We start from the raw sequence: 21,831 nt of genomic DNA, 5'->3' as shown, positions 1-21,831 counted from the left end.
TCAATGCTGATGGCAATCTCCCTGATTGATGTAATTGTCATCAGCTATCTATGATTTACCACTGCAGTAAAGCCAATGGTGACTTAAGTCCATAAATGCCTTTGTATTACAGTTAGCCCAGTGCTTGCTTGATCGATTAACTGGGCACAATTACCTGGCTGAGTTGGCAGAATAGTCTTACCATTACAGAGGATATTATGAGAAACAGCATGCCAACAAACTAGACAACCTAGAGGAAATGGACAAGTTCCTACAAATGCACAACCAACCTACACTGATGCTACAAGAAATACAAGAACTTAACAAAATAAGCACATTTAAGGAGATGGAATCTGTCATCAAAAATCTCCTAGCAAAGAAAATTCCAGGACCAGATGGCTACACAAGTGAATTCTACCAAGCATTTTGAAAAGAATTAACACCAATCCTGTTTAAATTCTTTCAAAAACCTGAAGAGGAGGGAAAATTACCCAACACATTTTATGAAGCCAACCTCACCCTAATACCAAAGCCAGATAAAGATACTATAAGAGGGAAGCGGACTTGGTCCAGTGGTCAGAGCATCCGTCTACCACATGGGAGGTCCATGGTTCAAACCCGGGCCTCCCTGATCCATGTGGAGCTGGCTCATGCGCAGTGCTGATGTGCAAAAGGAGTGCCATGCCATGGAGGGGTGTCCCCCGTGTAGGGGTACCCCACGCGCAAGGAGTGCACCCTGTAAGGAGAGCCGCCCAGTGCGAAAGAAAGTGCAGCCTACCCAGGAATGGCGCCACACACACAGAGAGCTGACACAACAAGATGACACACACACAAAAAAAACCCACACAGATTCCTGTGTGACAACAACAGAAGCAGACAAAGAAGACGACGCAAATAGACACAGAGAACAGACAACCAGGGCGGGGGAGGGGGAAGGGAAGAGAAATAAATAAATAAATAAATCTTTTTAAAAATCAGATAAAAAAAAAAGATACTATAAGAAAAGAAAATTACAGACCAATCTCTCTAATGAACAAAGATGCAAAAATTCTCAACAAAATACTTGCAAATAGAATCCAATAGCATATCAAAAGACTTCTACATCATGACCAAGTGGGATTTATTCCTGGTATGCAAGGGTAGTTCAACATAAGAAAATCAATCAATGTAATACACCACATTAACAAACTGAAGGAAAAAAAAAAAAAACACATGATATCTCAATCGACTCAGAAAATGCATTTGATAAAATCCGGCATCCTTTTTTTTTTTTTTTTTTTTGGATAAAAACACTTCAAAAGCTAGGAATAGCAGGAAAATTCTTCAATATGATAAAAGGTATATATGAAAAATCCACAACCAACATCATACTCAATGGGGAAAGGTTGAAAGCTTTCCCTCTAAGAGTGGGAACAAGACAAGGATGCCCACTGTCACCACTGTTATTCAGTATTGTACTAGAAGTTCTGGCTAGGGCAATTAGACAGAAAAATAAAAATTAAAAATTAAAAGGTTCCAAATAGGAAAAGAAGAAGTAAAACTCTCATTGTTTGCGGAGGACATGATCCTACAACTTAGAAAATCCTGAAGTATCCATGACAAAGCTACTTGAGCTAATAAATGAGTTCAGCAAAGTGGCAGGATACAAGATTAACACACAAAAATCAGTAATCAACATGCAAAAATCAGTACACTAGTACTGAACAACCTGTGGAGGAGATCAGTAGGAAAATTCCATTTTTATTAGCAACAAAAAGACTCAAATACCTAGGAATTATTTAACCAAACAAGTACAGGACCTATATGCAAAAAACTACAAAACAATGCTAAAAGAAATTTAAAAAGACCTAAACAAATGGAAAGACACTCTGTTTTCACGGATTGGAAGAAAAAATATGAAGATGTCAATCTTACCCAAACTCATTTATAGATTCAATGCAATACCCATCAAAATTCCAACAGCTTAATTTACAGAATTAGAAAAGGCAATTACCAAATTCATTTGGAAAAGAAAGTGCACCCGAATAGCCAAAAGCACTCTAAAAAAGAAGAATGACGTGGGAGGAATTTCACTGCCTGACCTTGGAACATATTACAAAGCTATGGTGGTCAAAACAGCATGGTACCAGCATAAAGGAAAGCACATCATGGAACAGAATTGAGAACCCAGAAATAAATCCTCACCTCTATAGTCAACTGGTTTTTTACAAACCTACCAAGTCTATGTTAATGGGACAAAACATTCTTTTCAAGAAACAATGCTGTGACAACTGGGTATCTATAACCAAAAGAATGAGAGAGGACCCCTTTCTCACTCAAAAAGAAGAATCAACCCAAATTGGATCAAATACCTAAATATAAAAGCCAGGACTGTAAAACTACTAGAAGAAAATGTAGGGAAACATCTTCAACACCTTGTAGTAGGTGGTGGTTCCTTGGATACTACACCCAAAGCATGTGCAACAAAAGAAAAAATATATAAATGGGGTCTCCTCAAAATTAAACACGTTTGCACGTCCCAGGATTTTGTCGAAAGGGTGAAAAGGCAGCCTACTCAATGGAAGAAAATATTTGGAAATCACATGTCAGACAAGGGTTTAATATCCAGGATATATAAAGAGATGTTACAACTCAGCAATAAAAAGACCAACGACCCTATTAAAAAATCGACAAAAGACTTGAATAGACATTTGTCCAAAGAAGAAATACAAATGGCAAAAAACCACATGAAGAAATGCTCAACAGCACTAATGATTAGGGAAATGCAAATCAAAACTACAATGAGATACCATTTCACATCTATCAGAATGGCCACTATTAAAAAGACAGGGAACTACAAATGTCGGAGAGAATGTGGAGAGACAGGAATACTTATTCACTGTTGGTGGGAATGCAGAATGGTACAGCCACTGTGGAGGACTGTTTGGAGGTTCCTAAAGAAGTTGAATATAGACTTGCCACATGAACCTGCAATATCCTACTAGGTATATACCCAGAAGAATCGAGAGCAGTGACACAAACAGACATCTGCACACCAATATTCACAGTGACATTATTAATGACTGCCAAAAGCTGGAAAAAACCCAAGTGTCCATCAAGAGATGAATGGATAAACAAAGTGGTCTATTCACACGATGGAATATTATGCAGCTTTAAGAAAAAATGAAGTCATAAAACATGACTACCTGATGAACCTGGAGGACATTATGTTGAGCAAAGCAAGCCGGACACAAAAGGACAAATACTGTATGACTGTGTTACTATGAACCAAATATATTGTGTAACATATTGTAAGATTAAAAAAAAAAACTATATGTATCCAGTACATTTAAATGAAAAATGCACATTTTTATTCAACTTTTTTTTTTTTTTTCCCCTCCCCTTCCCCCAGACCTGCTGTTTTTCTTGGCTGTCTGTATCCATTCACTGTATGATCTTCTGTATCTATTTCTCTTTTTTTCTTCTCATTTTTCTCTTCTAGATTCACTGGGATTCGAATTTGGGAACCTCTACCGTGGAGAGAGGTACCCTGTCAATTGTACAACCTCAGTTCCTGGTTTCTGTTGTACCTCACCATGTCTCTCTTTTGCTGTGTCATCATCTTGCTGCATGACTCACTCACACACGCACTCAGCTTGCCATGCGGGCACTTGCACAGGCACTCAGCTCGTGGTGTGGGCTCTGGTTCACTGCACAGGCACGGTTTTTTTTCACCAGGAGGCCCCAGAGTTCGAACCCAGGTCCTCCCAGATGGTAAGGTGGGAGCCCAATCACTGAACCACATCTGCTTCCCTCTTTTTAGTTTTTAATTGTTTATATTTTCAATTATTAAATCTACAAAAAAATAGTTAAAGGGAAAAAAGAAAAAAATAACAGGTCTAGGCTAAATTCAGCCAGTTTCAGCCATCTCATATATTAACCTTTTGCTATTTTATAATGTAAAGCCATCTCTATAATGACTATGCAATCATAATTATTTAAAAAATTCATAAAAAAAGCATTATGGTCTCTTTATTTTTTATTTTTTAAAAGATTTATTTATTTATTTATCTCCCCTTCCCTGCCCTACCTCCCCCCCAGTTGTCTGCTCTCTGTGTCCATTTGCTGTGTGTTCTTCTGTGACTGCTTCTATCCCTATCAGCGGCACCGGGAATCTGTCTCTTTTTGTTGCACCATCTTGTGTTTCAGCTCTCCGTGTGTGTGGCTGGCTGCACTTTCTTTCGAGCTGGGCGGCTCTCCTTACGGGGCACACTCCTTGCGCGTGGGGCTCCCCTACGTGGGGGACATCCCTGCATGGCGCGGAACTCCTTGCGCGCATCAGCACTGCCATGGGCCAGCTCCACACGGGTCAAGGAGGCCCGGGGTTTGAACTGCGGACCTCCCATGTGGTAGACGGACACCCTAACCACTGGGCCAAGTCCGTTTCCCTATGGTCTCTTTAAAAACTTTTTATTTTGAAATCATTTCAAACTTACAGGAAAATTGTAAAAATAGCACAGAAACAATACATATAACTCCAATTCACCCCCATGCAGATATTCAGATTTATCAACTATTATCACTTTGTTACATTTAATCTGATTATATCTACCTATCATCTGTATTTATTTTTCTATCTATATCTGTCTGATATATCTGTCACCTAGCTGTGTATCTTCTAAACATTTAAGAGTAGATTGCATTTATTATTCTTCTCTAATACTTAACATTGACAGTATATTTCCTTGGAATAGGAACATTCACTTATATAATCTTTTTTTTTTTTTGAGGTACTGGGGGCTGGGGATTGAACCGAGGACCTCATATGTGGGATGCCAGTGCTCAACCACCAAGCCATCAGCTTCCCTGAATTAGTTTTTCCATTTGTTTTGTTTATTGTTTTTTCAGGAGGCACCAACAATTGAACCCAGGACCTCCCATATGGGAGGCGGGAGCTCAAACAACTGAGCCACATCCACTCCCATATGTAAGCCTTTTTTTTTTTTTAAGATTTATTTCTCTTCCCCTCCCCAGCCCCCCCACCCCTGGTTGTTTGCTCTCTTGTGTCCATTCACCGTACGTGTTCTTCTGTGTCCACTTGCATTCTTAGGGGCACTAGGAATTTGTCTCTCTTTTTGTTGTGTCATCTTGCTGTGTCAGCTCTCCGTGTGTGGCGCCACTCCTGCGCGGGCTGCGCTTTTTTCACGTGGGGCAGCTCTCCTTGCAGGACACACTCCTTGCGCGTGGGGATCCCCTACACGGGGGACACCCTGCATGGCATGGCATTCCTTGCACATGGCAGCACTGTGCCATGGGTCAGCTCACCACATGGGCCAGAAGGCCCTGTGTTTGAACCCTAGACCTCCTGTGTGGGAGGTGGACGTGCTACCTGTTGAGCCACATCTGCTTCCCTGTAATCTTAAGTATACCTATCAACTTTAAGAAATTTAACATTCATGTAAGGCATATAATCCATATTCCAGTTTTTCAATTGTCCCAATAATGTCCTTTTGGGCATTTTCTCCTCCACTATTAGATCCTTTAATTTTTCTTAAATATATATCCTCCTCCCACACAATAATCATTTTCAACAGTTTACATTTCTAGATAGAAGAAAAACAGATGATTAATATTTTTGGCTATCTATACAGCTTTGCCTCTATTTCAATACCTGATGATTTCTCTAAAGTTTATAACACTGATAGTTCTGCTTCAAAATTCTGTCTACTTCTTTCCCTTCCACTGGTCCCGTCATCCAAACCCTATGTCCAGGAGAGTAAAAATTAGGACAGACATATCTTTTCTACCATAGATAATATGAATATATGTGTGTACATACATATACACACAAACACATATGAATATGTACGTGTATACTTTCTACATTCATTTTTTAATGGCTAACATGCACATAACATACATAGCAAACATCTAGATACAGAGGCCATCTTGGCAATTTGATTATTAGGTTCAAGGCTTGGAAAATGCAGCTCACCATGTAAAATGATTTCACCATGAGAAATCGATAATTTTCAAAGCTGATAAAACTGTATCAATTCTACTCTTTTTTTTTTTAATTGAGAGTGCACGTAGGTTGGTAGGGTAGGGAAAGACTTAACACCAAGTTGAATGCTATTAATCTTACCTTACAGCTTTGAAAAACTCTGATTTCTTGTGTGTTTCAGTAGTGAGCTGCATTTCCAACCAGCAGGAATTCCAGTCTGATGAAGAATCAGCAAAAGGAAGCCCTCACTGAGAGATACACTGGTATCATTCATTCACTGAGTGGAGATAATAGTGAAAGAGCAACATATTTCTAAAGGTAATTTATATTATTGTTTATTTTATATGAGTAATACTAAATACAGATTTTTTTAAAAATTTATTTTTTATTTATTTCTCGCCCTCCCCCCCCCGTTGTCTGCTCTCTGTGTCCATTCACTGTGTATTCTTCTGTGACCGCTTCTATCCTTATCAGCGGCACCAGGAATCTGTGTTTCTTTTTGTTGCATCATCTTGTTGTGTCAGCTCTCCGTGTGTGCGGTGCCATTCTTGGGCAGGCTGCACTTTCTTTCGTGCTGGGTGGCTCTCCTTATGGGGCGCACTCCTTGTGCATGGGGTTCCCCTACACTGGGGACACCCCTGCGTGGCACGGCTCTCCTTGTGTGCATCAGCACTGCACGTGGGCCAGCTCCACAAGGGTCAGGCAAACCCGGGGTTTGAACCGCGGACCTCCCATGTGGTAGGAGGACGCCCTATCCATCGGGCCAAGTCCACTTCCCTAAATACAGATTTTACTTTCTATAGTAGAAGCAATAATTATTTTTCCTTGGAAACCTGACTGCTTTTTTTATAAAGCATCTGGTTTACCCTTCCTTGGGGATGATTTTCATTCCCCATAGTACACTTCTTAATTGTCTACCCCTCTTCCCCCACCCCAATCTTTAGGTCTAAAGCTGAGGAATAGGAATAACATATCTTCTAGCAGCAACACTGGGGTCTTACAGGAAAAAAAAAGTGATATAAATCTTTGTCAATTTTTTGTATCACCTTTATCAACTGGGATACCTCAATCTGACAATCAGATCTGGAAATCTTGCAAAATCTATATAGAAATATTTTTGTTAAACAAAACTTTGAAATGAACATTTAACATCTTTAAGAAAACCTGGCTCTCTAAAATGCCTTTAACAAATTAGTTCACCACAAGGAGTCAATATAGAAAACAGTTCTAGAAATTATGTCTGAAAAAGTATTAGAACTTTAAAAATTTACGGAAATATATACTTTCATTAATGATTCTGAATTGTAAGATTTATATTATTATGCTCTATATCTGTGCTGTCCAAACAATTGAAATTAAATTAAAAATTCAGTTCCTCAGTCACATTGAGGCTACTTTAACAGCCAAATTTGGCTATTGATTACCATACTGGAGAACACAGATCTAGAACATTTCCATCATTATAAAAAATTCTTCTGGACAGCACTCTTCCTCACAAAGCAACTAAAAAGAAAGAACACTTATTATGGTTAAAAGGTCTTACCTGGTCTGAGGAGGTGGGGATGTGTGAAGGGACTGGGTTGGCCTAAGTATCGGTTTGGAATCCTCCTCTCTGGGATGGGCTGGAGGGAATACGTCCGCTGTGAAGATAACACGCATCCTGAAGGAATAATAAAGATGAAATGGAATGATGGATCTAGAAATTCCTCACATTATACATACATATATCTATCACCAGCAGGATGTTTTAGAAAAATGCAAATTAGTATTTCCTTTCTACTTTCCTTCAGTATTTATGGGGCCCTTCTTTTGTGCCAGAGCCTATGTGGTCAACAAACTGTAAAACAAATATACTCACCCACACTTTTTATTATAGATATAAGATAACTGAAAATTGAATAGTGATTGCATATTTGACAGTAATAAGGAAGTACTGTTAAATTTTTAAAAGTGTGATCATTTCTTTGTGGTTATGTTAAAAAGGAAGAACCTTATCCCTTAGATAAATAGCTGAAATATTTACAGATGTATTTACAAAATAAGGTGGTGGCATGGATTAGGGAAGAGGATGAATGGGGGTCTGGATGAAAGACTGGCCATAAATTGATAATTACTGAAGCTGGGTAATGGTTATATGGGAATTCATTTTACTACTCTATCAACTTATGTATCTATCTGAAAGTCACTACAATGAGAAGTTGTGGGTTTGTTTTTTTTTTAAGATGAGGTAAGCACAGAGAAAAATGAAGGAAATAAGTATGCACTCTAGAAGGCAATCTAAGACAACAAGTTAAAAGCATCATGGTATAGTAGAAACAGTGCTAGAGCTAGTTCTAGTCTTAATTCTACTATCTATGTGATCTTGGCAGGTTATACAATTCCTCTGTAATTTTTTCACATGTAAAATAAAGCAGTTATATTAGGTAGTTGCTTTTCAAATTATTTTTACAAGATCCACAGTAGGAAATATATTTTACATAGCGACCTAATATACAAACATGTATATACATATATATATATATATATATAAAATGCTATAGTTTTACAAAATACTATCCCTTTCCATAACTAATGTACCGATCTTTTCCCCTCTATTTCACGAAAAACAAAACAAAACAAAACAAAAGGCCTGTCTCAATGCACTAAAATGATTTTATGACTGTGGTGGGTTGAATGGTAGCCCCCAAAATATATGTCCACAGCCTAATCTTTGGAAACTGTAAATGTGACCTTATTTGGAAAAAAGGTCTTTGCAGGAGTATTTCAAGATCTTGAGATGAGGAAATCATACTGGATTATTTTTTTGGGCCCTAAATTCAACACAAGTGTCCTTATAGGAGAAAGGCAGAGGGAGATTTGAGGCAGACAGAAGAGGAGCAGGCAATGTGACCATGGAAGCAGAGATTGGAGTGAAAAGGCAACAAGTGAAGGAACACCTACAGTCACTAGAAGCTGAACGAGGCAAAGAATGGATTATTTCCTAGAGTTTTTGGAGGGAGTGCTGTCCTGCTGACACCGATTATGGACTTGTGGCCTTCAGAACTACGGCAGCTTTAAGCTGGCAAGTTTGTAGTAATTTATTACAGCACTCTCAGGAAACTACTACAATGACCGACAAAAGATTACAAACCACAGTTTGAAAAGCTGCATTAAAAAAAAAAAAAAAAGTCTGTCTCTATATTGAGGTCAGTTCTGGTTCAAGACCACAACGGCCTCAATAATCCTTAAGAATGTAAAGTGATCCTGAGAGCAAAACTTTTGAGAAACACTGGTTTAGCAAGATGGGGTGAAAACATTTTTTCTTTCTTAATCTACTTGGGCAGGACAAAACTCCCCCTTATCCACCCAAATATCAGAGTCCTTACTTTTTTCACCCACAGTGGTGATCTTCCTGAAAGCATAACAGCCTTTGGCCTACTTAATTTTTTAGTTATTTGACCCTCGACATTTGTGTTGAAAGTAAAGAGAAGGCACATGGAAGAGATGATGGTGTGCTGTCCAGGTACAGGAACATGTTGGTAGAATAACTGGTATGGAGAAGTATGAAGAAAAGGATTAAAATGAGAAGTTTGGCAGAACCACCCCAGATTTTTTTTTAATCTGTAAGCAAATGCTTGTCTTAAACAAAACTCACAAAATGTAGGATGTAGCTCTATTTTTCCTTTTTGGAACAAATAAGAGAGGCATTGTATAGTCAGTGCTCTGTGATTGGATATTATTTAGGGAGACTGCAGAGATAAAGTCCAGGTAGTAGAACATTTTAGGGTGAAGAGGTAAAGCTAGCAAAGAAGAAAGGAAGAAAACTATAAGAAGAATAGAAGACTATATCCAGGAAGTTAAGGTGTCAAGAATGAGGTTAAGTATGAGGTTAAAAGGACAGCCACTGGGTGTGGCTTTATGGAAGTCATTGGAGACCGTAAGAATAGCTTTAGTAGAGAACAAAAAATAGAGGCCATATTGAAGTGTGCAGAGGAAAGTGTGTGCAGATGTAAGGAAGCACAGAAACTAAGTAGAGGCAACAGTTTTGAGTTTTGTTTTGAAAGGGATCAGAGAAAAGGGTATAGCAGCTAGAAGAAAGGGGTCAAGGAAGGGGGAATAATTGCAGCAGTCTAGTCCTTGTGTTATACTTTTATACTCCACTGACTGAATTTTTTTTTTTCAATTATGAGTTCCTTGAGGGCAGCATTTTCTATTTTCTAACTCCTCTCTGTATTAAAGGTTCTCAACACATGTCTGCAGAATGTCTACCACCTAGGACTCTTACATCCTAGTCCAAGAAAGTGGTAGAATAAGAGAGCAGAATTTGGGATCAATCAGACAGACTCAATTTGGAATCAAACAGTACAACCTCAGACAAATTATTCTCTCTCAGAATCTGTTTTCTTATGGGCATAAAATATTTATTTTCCTCAAATGCTATACCAATTAAATGAGAAACTGCATGTAAATTACTTGGCCCTGGGTCATATCCATACCAGGTATTCAAATAGTGTTCAGTATTATTATTATTACTCTCATGGCTTGCAAATATAATTAGTGTGCATTATACATTCTTCTATGTGTACATGTAAGCACATATACTGTGGAGAACTGAAGGTAACTGAGTTTTAAGAATTCCACAATATCCCTCTTGACAGCTGGTGTGTTGTTGTGGTTTGAATTGTGTCTCCTCCAAAAGATACACTGAGGTCCTAATAACTAGTACCTCAGAACATGAACTTATTTGGAAATAGGGTGTCTTTAGAGATGGAATTGGGCAAGGTAATACGAAGTCATACTGGAGTTGGATGGGTGCTTAATCCACTATGACTGGTGTCCTTATAAGAGAAAATCTGGATACAGAGAGAGGGGGGAACACCATGTGACTAAGGCAGAGAATACCAAGGATTGCATGTAAGCCACCACCAAAAGTCAGAAGAGAGGCAAAAACAGATTATTCCCTACAGACTCTGCTCTAGAAAATGAAAACTAATCTAGAGTAACAGAAAGCAGATTGGTGCTAGCTTTGGGATGAGAAGGGAGTGGGGTAGAAGGGAGGGATTACAAAGGGCAGTAGGAGGGAGCCGATGTGGCTCAGGGGTTGAGCACTGGCCTACTGCACAAATGGGCAGGAGGAAACTGGAGAGAGGAGTGTGGGGTGATGAATGTTTATTATCTTGATTGTGATGATGCTCTCATGGGGTATACATGTGTCAAAACTTACCAAATTTTACACTTTAAATATGCGCAGTTTATTGTGTGTCAATTATACCTCATTAAAGCCATTCAAAATATCAAATGCTAAACTCATATCTCACAAGGCCCTACATCATTTTGCATCCATCCACCCCATTTCATCTCCTACTACTTAGGACAATTCTCTCAGATCAGTGTGACTGACATAATTTTCAGCGATGGTGGGAATGTACAATATGTACAATGTGGTCCAATATGGTACAACTAACCATATGAGGCCACTGAGCCCTTGAATTAGTGGCTCATGTTGATTGAGGACCTGAATTTTTAAATGACCACACATGGGTATGAGCTACTACCTACTATACTGAATTATTACATGGCTGACTTAGTCATTTAGGTCTCAGCTCTAATGTCACCTCCTCAGAGAGGACTTCTGAAACCAATCTAAAGTAGACCCCGTCCCTATCACATTACTCCCTTTTACTTTTTTGAAGCAAATACATTATTCCAAACTATTTTGTTTACTTATTATTTGCTTTCCTCAGATAGAATATATAACTTATAAACAACGAAAATTGTCTTCTTGTTTATTTTGTTCAATACTATCATCACTAGTGTCTAAAACTGTGTCTGGCACAAAGTAGGAATTCAGTCATTAAATATTGAATGCATAAATATACAATTTTCAAAATCTACAGCCATATTATTGTTCAGTGGTCAACTTTTAAGTGGATAAAGATACTATCATCTTAAATGACTTACTGAAGACATGCAGAAAGCTTACATATTAGCATACTTCCTCCAGGAAACTTTCTCTGACTCCCTAAAAGTCTAGGTTAGGTTATTTCTCACATGACTGCTCAATGTCCAGCTCTTCCCACATCATAACCCTTTTTATAATTGCATTACTTGTTTTTATCTCCTAATGAACTGCAGGACTCTTGAATAAAATATACAAGTACATTAACTGTCTGAAAACTTTTTTTCCCCATAGTTCACATTTTTCTAAATGAAATCATGGAAGAACTAGGAAGTAAGCAATCGAGGCTAGTAACCTGAGGTCATGTGTTGCAAGAGGCATACTGTGGCCATAGCAACAGGTCCCATTGTTTTATGAGGCACTGTCTGAGAAACAGTTCAGGGAAATACCAGGGAATAGTTGAGAGAATACAGGATAGTCTGGTGTGACTCTGGAGTAGCTCCATTAGAAGGTCCAGTCCCTATCTAGATCCCAGAATGACACCATAATGAAGCCCTGACATAAGCTTGTAACTCTGCTTGCCACATAATCAGTATCCTCACATCTCCTAGCAGTGGCTCAAGGTAGTAACATTGTCTTCAATGTAAAAGTGCCTAGCTGCAGTCACCAGCAGAGCCTGAGCTGAGAGGAAACCAGTCCTCACTTCCTAGAAAACCCCTTTTCAATGATCTGCTAAAACATGGTAGATTATTATGAACTTCTAGGAGTGCAGAGATATGCTACACCTGAGGACATTAAAAAGGCTTATCGTAAAGTAGCCCTTAAATGGCACCCTGATAAAAATCCAGAAAACAAAGAAGAAGCAGAGAGAAGATTCAAAGAAGTAGCTGAGGCATATGAGGTACTATCAAATGATGAAAAACGGGATATTTATGATAAATATGGCAAAGAAGGATTAAAGGGTGGAGATGGAAGACATTTTGACGATCCTTTTGAGTTTGGCTTCACATTCCGTAAGCCAGATGATATCTTTAAAGAAATTTTTGGTGAATGGGACCCATTTTGGTTTGGCTTTGTTGAAGACTCACTTGAGGACCTTTTAAATAGCCCAAGTTGTCCCTATGGAAGCAAAAGCAGAGGTGCAGGATCATTTTTCTCTACCTTCAGTGAATATCCACCTTTTGAGAACAGATTTTCTTCATATGATACAGCATATACATCATGTGGTCCACTGGGAAATGAGGGCCTTAGTTCATTCTCTTCTATGGTATTTGATGATAGTGGAATAGGCAATTACATATCTGTTACTACTTCAGGTAAAAGAGTTGATGACAGAGATAACAATACAAAGAGAATTACTGAGAATAATCAAGAAAGTGAAGAAGCTGAAGACAATGGAGAGTTGAAATCCTTCTTAATAAATGGTGTAGCAGATGAAGATGGCTTTGCAGAAGAATGCAGCTGGAGAAGACAATCATTCAACAATTATTCCCCAAATTCCTACAGCCCTACACATGTACCTCAGTATACTTTTGTAGATAATGATGAACAAGGTATACCCTGGGTCACCAGCAACTGGGATCCCTCCATTTTCTCAGCAGGATTCAAAGAAGGTGGTAAGAGAAAAAAAAAGCACAAAGAGGTACATAAGAAGAAGTCAACCAAAAGGAACCGCTAAATTGACTCTTCAGACACATCATGTTCATATAACATTTGAACACAACTCTGTGTGTTTTGGTTAATCACAGTTTTGTAGGTATCATTTGTTTAATACTATACTAATACTATATTTTTAACATTTTTAGCAGGATTGTAGAATTTGGACAGTTGTTTGGATTACGTATATAAGAAAGAGTGGTTTGTGGTGATGGTGATGTTAAGAATTTGGAAAACAGCAAAGGCTTTTTACCTTTGTTTTTGTGTTTGTACTAAATATTTGCATATATATATATTTTTTAAATTTATTTTTATTTCTCCCTCCCCCATTGTTTGTGCTTGCTGTCTGCTGTGTATGTTCATTTGTTGTGTGCTTGTCTTCTTTTTTTAAAAGGCACTGGGAACCAAACCTGGAACCTCCCATGTGGGAGAGAGGCACCCAATGGCTCAAGCCACCTGCACTCCCTGTTTGCATATTATGGAAATTTTCTTTAGTAGAGTTTATGATCTATTTCATTCCTTTTATAATTAAACCACTATGCAAACATCTGAAGTACTGATAGCATTAGGAGGTAAAAATGTACTAAGACACAATGGTTCAGACTACGTAATTATTCATGAAATGGCTTTTTTCCAATGGAGGCAGAGCATTCAATACGAGTTAAAGACACTATAAATTAAAAATTGAAGTACGAAGTATTTTTTTCTTAAATTAAAAATATCCAGATATAACCTGGATTCTTCAGAGCAATCTGGCTAATATCATATGTGATTGACCATCAGTGAATCACTCGAGATAGGAAATTTTCAATTTTTATTTTGAGTATGTACACAGGAGATATAAATACGTTACCCCAAAACACCTTCAGCCATTATACTTAAAGGGTCATGTTGGGAGAAAAACAGATGAGTTACACATACATCAGATATTGAGCAAGTGGTTTCAGCTAAATGTCTGCATATACTTATTTACTGTAAACTGATTTATTTTGGTTTCAACACAATTACTTCTTAGCTTCCTGTAATTATTTCATTTTCAAAATATATTGCTTCTCAACCTCTTAATTTTATTCTTTCATTCATTCAACAAATAGTATTTTTGAGTACCTACTAATTTGCTAGGTAGTGTTCTAGATGCTTTGTATACAGTAATGAACAAATCAGCAAAAATCTTAGCCCTCTCAGAGCTTACAAACTGGACACAAAAATAAACATGAGTATTAAGCAAAATATAGCCTGATGTTGAGGGAAAAATAAAGCAGGGGAGTGAAGTTTCGGTATGGGAGGGGTGAAATTTTAGCTAAGATATCTAGGAAAGGGATAGTTCTATTTGAGTACAGATCTAAAAGAAGTGAAAGATTTAGTGATGTGGGTATCTAGAGGAAGAGAAGTGTAGGCAGTGAGAACAGCAAGTACCATGTCCCTAAGGAAGGCTACACAAAGTACGAATGAGGAACACTGAGGATATCAGTATGGCAGACTAAGGAGAACGAGTAGATGAAGCCAAAAAAGTAACAGGAGTTCAGATTATGCAGACACTACTAGATTGCAGTATAGATTTTGACTGTTATTGTAAATGAGGTAGGAAGCCAATGGAAGTTTTGAGCAAAGGAGTGACATAATCTGACTTATATTTAAACAGTATTACTCTGGCTGCTGTTGGTGAAAACAGACTCAAAGCAAGGGTAGAAGCATGGAGATCATGAGGCTATTGCCACAATCCAGGCAAGACATTACAGGAGCTTTGTCCAGGGTAGTGGAAGGTGGGTGGCAAAAAGTCTTCCAATTCTGGATATATTCTCAAGGTAGGACCAACAGGATTTTCTGGCAGACTGGATGTTGGCTATGATAAAGAGAGGAGTCAAGGGCGACAAGGTTCTTGGCTTTAGCAACTGGAAGAATGTAGTTTTAACTGAGATAGGCTTGCAGGTGTTAAGTTCTGGACACACTATATTTGAGATACCTGAATTTATTAAACATGGACTGAAAAGAATTTCCTGCATTGATTTGCATCCTGCATGTTCCCTGTCCCTGAATTCTTCCTTTTTAGTAAAAAGACCTACTGATCATATTATTTAAATCTTTTATCTCTTAGAAATGTAATTACTGTAAATTTTATTGTATATGAAAAGTATTAGGGAATAATCTAGCAGCACTAAAACTCAATAACCTCTGGTAAAATATGGTCCAGTTCTATTTCCTTGCAACAAATTTGGAAGTCAGAAAAAAATGATAACATCTACTTTTTTAATAACTGCTATGTAAAATAAAGCGTTGAGTTTTTGTTTTTTAGTGGGTAGGGAGGACATTTATTCTATAGGAGAGACTGGGGGCAAGCAGCATTTAAAGTTTATTTTTGGGGAGCTAATGTGTTTCAGTGCTTGAGAGCTATTTTCCCACAAGTGAGGTCCCAAGTTCAATCCCTGGTCCCAGTACCTCAAAAACAAAAACAAAAACAAAAACTTATTTTTGTAAAATAAAATCATTTAGCTTAGGTATTTTAAATATGACTTACGTAAAATGACATTTAGGGAAGTGGACCTGGTCCAATGGATAGGGCGTCCACCAACCACATGGGAAGTCCATGGTTCAAACCCCAGGCCTCCTTGATCCGTATGCAGCTGGCCCATGCACAGTGCTGATGTGAGCAAGGAGTGCCATGACACGCAGGGGTGTCCCCTGCATAGGGGAACCCCACGCACAAGAAGTGCACCCCGTAAGGAGAGCTGCTCAATGTAAAACAAAGTGTAGCCTGCCCAAGAATGGCGCCGCACACATGGAGAGCTGACACAAGATGACGCAACAAAAACACAGATTCCTGTGCCGCTGACAACAATAGAAGAGGACAAAGAACACGCAGCGAATCGACACAGAGAACAGACAATGGGGGGAGAGTAGTTAAATAAATAAATAAATAAATAAATCTTAAAAAAAAAGAGAGAGACACAGATTCCCGGTGCTGCTGATAAGGATAGAAGGGGTCACAGAAGAACACACAGCAAACGGACACAGAGAGCAGACAACTGTGGGGGGGAGGGAAGGGGGAGAAATAAAAAATAAAAAATAAAAAAATAAATCTTAAAAAAGACATTTAGTAGAGTTTATCTGTCGTCAGGTATATGGTATTATTTAAAGTTGAAAAAATTACAGTTTTCCAAAAACAAAAAACCAATGTCTCTGAAAATTAAAAACTGCAATTGACATGCTCTCCTACTTCATTTCTCCGCTCTTATCACAGATAAGATGATTTAGAGTTCACCACCCTATTCAATAAACTTAAAATTCTTCAATGGTTTCCCCCTATCTAGGGGTAAAAAGCCCATTGTTTCCTTTTTTTTTTTTTTAGGAGGTTCTGGGGATTGAACCCAGGACCTTGCAAATGGGAAGCAGGTGCTCAACCACTAAGTTACATCTGCTCCCCATGCCCATTGTTTTTTTTTAAGATTTTATTTATTTCTCTCCCCTACCCCCTCCAGTTGTCTGCTCTCTGTGTCCATTAGCTGTGTGTTCTTCTGTGATGGCTTCTATCCTTATCAGCAGCACCAGGAATCTGTTTCTTTTTGTTGTCATCTTGTTGTGTCAGCACTCCATGTGTGCGGCACCATTCTTGGGCAGGCTGCACTTTCTTTTGCACTGGGCTGCTCTCCTTATGGGGCGCACTCCTTGTGCGTGGGGCTCCACTACACGGGGGACACACCTGTGTGGCAGGGCACTCCTTGCATTGCATCAGCACTGCGCGTGGGCCAGCTCCACACGGGTCAGAGAGGCCCGGGGTTTGAACCGTGTACCTCCCATATGGTAGGCGGATGCCCTATCCATTGGGCCAAGTCCGCTTCCCCACATTGTTTCTTAACATCACATACAAGGCCTCTCTTAAGTCAGTCACCAGCTTTCTCCCCAACTTGATTCTTCCTTTTTTTTTTAAGAATTATTTTTAAAATTTATTTCTCTCCCATTCTCCCCCTCCCCCAGTTGTCTACCCTCTCCTGTGTCCATTCGCTGCGTGTTCCTCTGTGTCCACTTCCATTCTTGTCAGCGGCCCGGGAATCTGTTGTCTATTTCTGTTGTGTCATCTTGCTGTATCAGCCTTCCGTGTGTGCAGTGCCATTCCTGAGCAGGCTGGGGTTTTTTTTGCCCTGGGCGGCTCTCCTTAGGAGTACACTTCTTGCGCATGGGGCTCCCCTATGTGGGGGATACCCCTGCGTGGCACAGCACTCCTTGCATGCATCAGCACTGCACATGAGCCAGATCCACACGGGTTGAGGTCCTGGGTTTGAATTGTGGACCTCCCATGTGGTAGGCGGACGCTCTGTCTGTTGAGCCAAGTCTACTTCCCAGCCAACTTGATTTTCTATCGCCTCTTCCTACACTCCTTACTCTCTAGCTCAGTTTTTTTCCAAAATGTGTTACAAGGGATACCAGTTCAAAACTCACTTCAGAAAAAGGGCCCCACGGTCAAAAACATTTTGCCAAATTACTGCCAGACACATTTCCCTTTGAGATGCTTTTTTTGCTACCTCTCAAATAATTAGATGGTGCTAATAGATGCAAATAATGATTAATGAAATTTTGCTCTTAATCTTTACCCAGTCAAAATATTTTCACTTCAGGAATGCATGGCTTTCACAGATGAGAAAGTTCTTTATGATATTCAATACTCTGTGTAGCCAGAGTCTTTCCAGAGAGAGGAAACCAAGAACACCACAGACATTCAAAGGCCTAGTTATGAGTACCTCAATCAGTGAAAATTTCAGATTGTAAAACTTAACTAAACTCAAGAATAACAGTATATTTACAACCTATTACTTGCTTTCCTGAACTCACATGTTAAAGGCCAAGACTCCATTAGAGCATTTTGCTATACTGTCATTTATTTGTTGCTTATCATGCTCATGTGAGTCACTCCAGGGAAGTGGAGATTCATTCACAAGGACTATAACTTAAAAGTTAAATTTTTTCTGGCCCACACAATTAACAGTAAATTCCAAAAGGAGTTTACTAAGCCAGGGTGAGATCTAGTGGCATAAAAGAAAAAGGAGTATAGAGAGCAATCAAATAACTAAAATTTCCAACTTGTACTTTCTGATCCTGTGTTAGATTCATTTCCTTATACTTAAAATGGGGATATCAGTCCTAATTACTGGGACTTATTACTGGAGTTATAAAGATCCAAGTAGATTATTCATTCATTCAGCTAAAAAGCCATTATGTATTTTAGGATGCTAATATAACAGGTTGTTAAATCTACTCATTTCATTGAGGAAAACTGAAGCATAATGAGCATTTTTCAAAGGTCTTGGAGTGTATAAACCCGATCCTAGTCCAAAACTAGATCCTATCAATCTCAACAAACCCAGAAAACGCCACAAAGATGGTTCCAACTCATAATCAAAAGTGGTGGCCTCTGTGATTAAGACTGATCAATTGCCCATCTATCTTTTCATTTGCTCCCTTGCAGAATGACACCTTTCTATAGCTTTACTATTAGAACTCCGAAGAGCAAGTTCTGTATATTGGACAGGTAAGTTGATATAATTAACCCATTTTCAAAGAAGTCAAGCATATCAATGTAAGAAACATGACACAGCTTTGATGTCAAATATACCCTGATTTACACATTATTCACAAATCGGCTCAAAAACTTGAAATATGATGCAATGGCAGATACGCCTGGTAGGCAAAGGAGTTATCACGATCAAGCTCGATGTTCATCAAATTCATTGCTCGCCAGAGTACACCCTAAAAAAGAAGTTCCCCTTCTTCCTGGGTTCCCTTATCTTGCCTTTACAAACAGGGTTTTAAAAAACAAAAAGCCCAGGTAGAATTTTAAAACGCTACCTATTCTGAGAGGAAGTGCTCAAAGTGTATTATTAAACATGTTTGTGTGTATGTGTTTATGTTGGAGCCGGTTCTCAAGTCAACTTTTTGAAACCACGAAAATAGGATTTTAGACTGACCTAACAGAAAAAGAGCTATTTGATGCGAGACACTTTGACACCTAAGGAAGTGTGGTAATTGACACAGCTCCTGAGTCCGAGAAACTTTGAGGGATGGCGCACATTTTTCTCGCTGTAGTCATTTCAGCTTCCTAGAATACCTTAACGATAGAACACAGGGCCCACCCTTTTCCAAGAGCAGCAGGTATAGAAGAAATCCAGAGCTTCTGGGAGCAAAGCACGCAGCAGTACGAAAGGTGCGCCGAAGTTCCCCAGAGACGAACTGGGATCCCTCTGGGGTGCCTCAGGCTTCTCAAAGAGCAAGCCCCAGGGGAACACCGTGGGAATAGAGTCTAACCTGAGAGGCGGCGGGCGCTGGCTAAAGCGGGAACCAGCTTGGGGGCTGACAGCAGCCAAGGCATGATGGCCTCGCTCACGGGTCAGGAATGGAAAGAAAACGGCGGGGTAGGCTGCCGCCCGCAGGTCGGCGTCGCCAGGAAACAGGGCCAGCCGCCCCTCCCCAACCGGCCGCCTACGGCCGGGCTTTCCTCCCGCGGCGGCTCAGAATGCTGACGTCACGCCAGGGCTGTGACCGCCGCTGGGGCCGGTGGATATAGCTGCGTCATGCTCTACTTAGTGCACACACTTACAGAATGCCCGATTCTAAATGGCTCTTTGGAGGGGCTGAGATCTTCCGTTACCTTGAAAGCGCCCGTGTAGGCGTTTCATCCATCCAGTTAATTGGTGCCGAGCTAAGACTATAAGAACGCGTGCGTTAAGAAGCAGGCAACGGCACGAACAGCCATACTTCTAGAAGGTTCTTGCCAGTGCGCAGGAGCAGAGGTGGCCGGGATGGGCCTGAGGAGGCCCAGGACCCGGGGTCACGAGACCGTTGGGTGGGCGGAGCTAGCGGCCAGGGAAGTTCGGCCTCGCGGCAGCCGCCCCCTTCTGCGCGGTCACGCCGAGCTGCTGCCCGGCCTGGATTCGGACCGCAGCTTTCTCAGCCGCGCCCTTCGTCTCCCTCCGCTTGCAAACTATGGATCCCCGCAAAGTGAGCGAGCTTCGGGCCTTCGTGAAAATGTGTAAGCAGGATCCGAGCGTTCTGCACACCGAGGAAATGCGCTTCCTGAGGGAATGGGTGGAGAGGTGAGACCCGGGCCTCAGGACCGTTGGCGGTGGTAGGCAGTAGGAAGAGGGAGGCCGGCCGCGGCTGGCGCGGGTTGAGGCGAGGGCAGCGCGGCGGCGAGGACGAGCGGGGTCGCGGCCCCTTTGTGACTTGCTCCCTGACTGGGAGAGAGGCGACTTCGAAGGACTAATGGAGGATCGGGAGCCTAGAGGAGCGGGGAAGGAGGGGTGTACTTTGTGGAAATGTAAATACAGACAGCTGCGGGGACTTGGACACTGTCGTGAGGGGAGAAGGATGAGAACTGCAAGTCTTTCGCGTGGAATGTTTTCTCATCTCTGATGTCCTGGTTAGGTCGCATTGACACGTAGTGGCTCTTTACGCACCTTCCCTTTAAAGGGTTTTATAAACGTTAGTAATTTATCATCTAATAGACTATTTTCTCGTCGTCATAATAACCACATTTGATTAGATTGTTCTTAAATTTACCGCGGTCCTAACTGCGTAGAATTATTTTGGCGACACACTTGTTACACTTCCATTAGTGGCAGTGCTATCTCTCCAAACACGGAGAGATTTAAGTGATTTTTCAAGGACCACAATGCTTTCAAGATCTATTCTTGTTATTTTTAACTCGTGAGTACCTCACTACGTGCCCGGAATTAGTTGAACAGGCACTGTGCCAGGTGCTGGCAAACAGCTAAGTACAGTCTATTTAGGGTTATGGATAACAAAAATTCATTTTTATTTTTACTATATAATAGAAATAAGCTTTCTACATGTTGGAGGAGCACGGAATAGAAAGGGCGAAAGGGAAAATCTTCCCCCAAGAGAACAAGAACAACAAAAAAATTGATACTGGCGGGGAATAGGAAAGAGATTACTAGCTAATTGCGTTTAAAGGTGATAAATAGCGACCCTGCAAAACGTTGTGAATTCTAAGAGGTATTGCCCTTGGCGTTGATTTGGTAATTTTAGTAATATTTTTATAAGGAAAGATGAAACCGTGATTGCCAAATATTTGAAAGAGTATTTCTGTCAACAAGCTCGTTCCAAGGAAGAGACTTAAGTTAATATCTCTCAACATTGTATGTGCTGAACAAAATATATTTTTAAAGAGTTTCTCGGTCTTTTTCACACCAATTTTCTTGCTACTGTAAGATTTCAGCTAGTTATGTATGTAAAATTCTGAAAACACTTGAAGTTAACTAGTTACTCTTTACTATTAACAATCAACAAGAATTCTATTTTGGGTCTCAGCAAAAAACCCCACAAG

General features: G+C 40.0%; 3 protein-coding genes across 6 annotated transcripts in view; 2 read left to right on the top strand and 1 right to left on the bottom strand.

Moving 5' to 3' along the window:
- Positions 1 to 20,263, bottom strand: part of XPNPEP3 (X-prolyl aminopeptidase 3) — a 109,433-nt gene extending 89,170 nt beyond the window's left edge. Inside the window, exons 1-2 of one of the 4 annotated variants that reach the window (XM_004484162.3) lie at positions 20,134 to 20,263; positions 7,506 to 7,622 (exon numbers count right to left, since the gene is read on the bottom strand). In XM_004484162.3, coding sequence (XP_004484219.2) covers positions 7,506 to 7,622; positions 20,134 to 20,161 — 145 coding nt within the window. In that variant the 5' untranslated portion in view covers positions 20,162 to 20,263. Of the gene's footprint in view, positions 1 to 6,103; positions 6,238 to 7,505; positions 7,623 to 19,790; positions 19,991 to 20,133 lie in introns of those variants that run through there. The other 3 variants (XM_004484160.3, XM_071218718.1, XM_004484163.5) reach the window with 3 other exon arrangements.
- DNAJB7 (DnaJ heat shock protein family (Hsp40) member B7) lies at positions 12,526 to 13,582 on the top strand. The gene has a single exon (XM_004484159.3). It carries the CDS (start codon positions 12,580 to 12,582, stop codon positions 13,516 to 13,518), a length of 939 nt encoding a protein of 312 aa, XP_004484216.2. The 5' UTR covers positions 12,526 to 12,579; the 3' UTR covers positions 13,519 to 13,582.
- The window catches only part of ST13 (ST13 Hsp70 interacting protein), a 31,984-nt gene continuing 30,392 nt past the window's right edge, over positions 20,240 to 21,831 (top strand). Inside the window, exon 1 of the mRNA XM_004484166.5 lies at positions 20,240 to 20,578. Coding sequence (XP_004484223.1) covers positions 20,469 to 20,578 — 110 coding nt within the window. The 5' untranslated portion in view covers positions 20,240 to 20,468. The remainder of the gene's footprint in view (positions 20,579 to 21,831) is intronic.

This window comes from Dasypus novemcinctus, chromosome 12 (assembly GCF_030445035.2).
Source record: "Dasypus novemcinctus isolate mDasNov1 chromosome 12, mDasNov1.1.hap2, whole genome shotgun sequence".
Taxonomy (NCBI): domain Eukaryota; kingdom Metazoa; phylum Chordata; class Mammalia; order Cingulata; family Dasypodidae; genus Dasypus; species Dasypus novemcinctus.
This window is presented reverse-complemented; position numbering and strand designations above follow the sequence as displayed.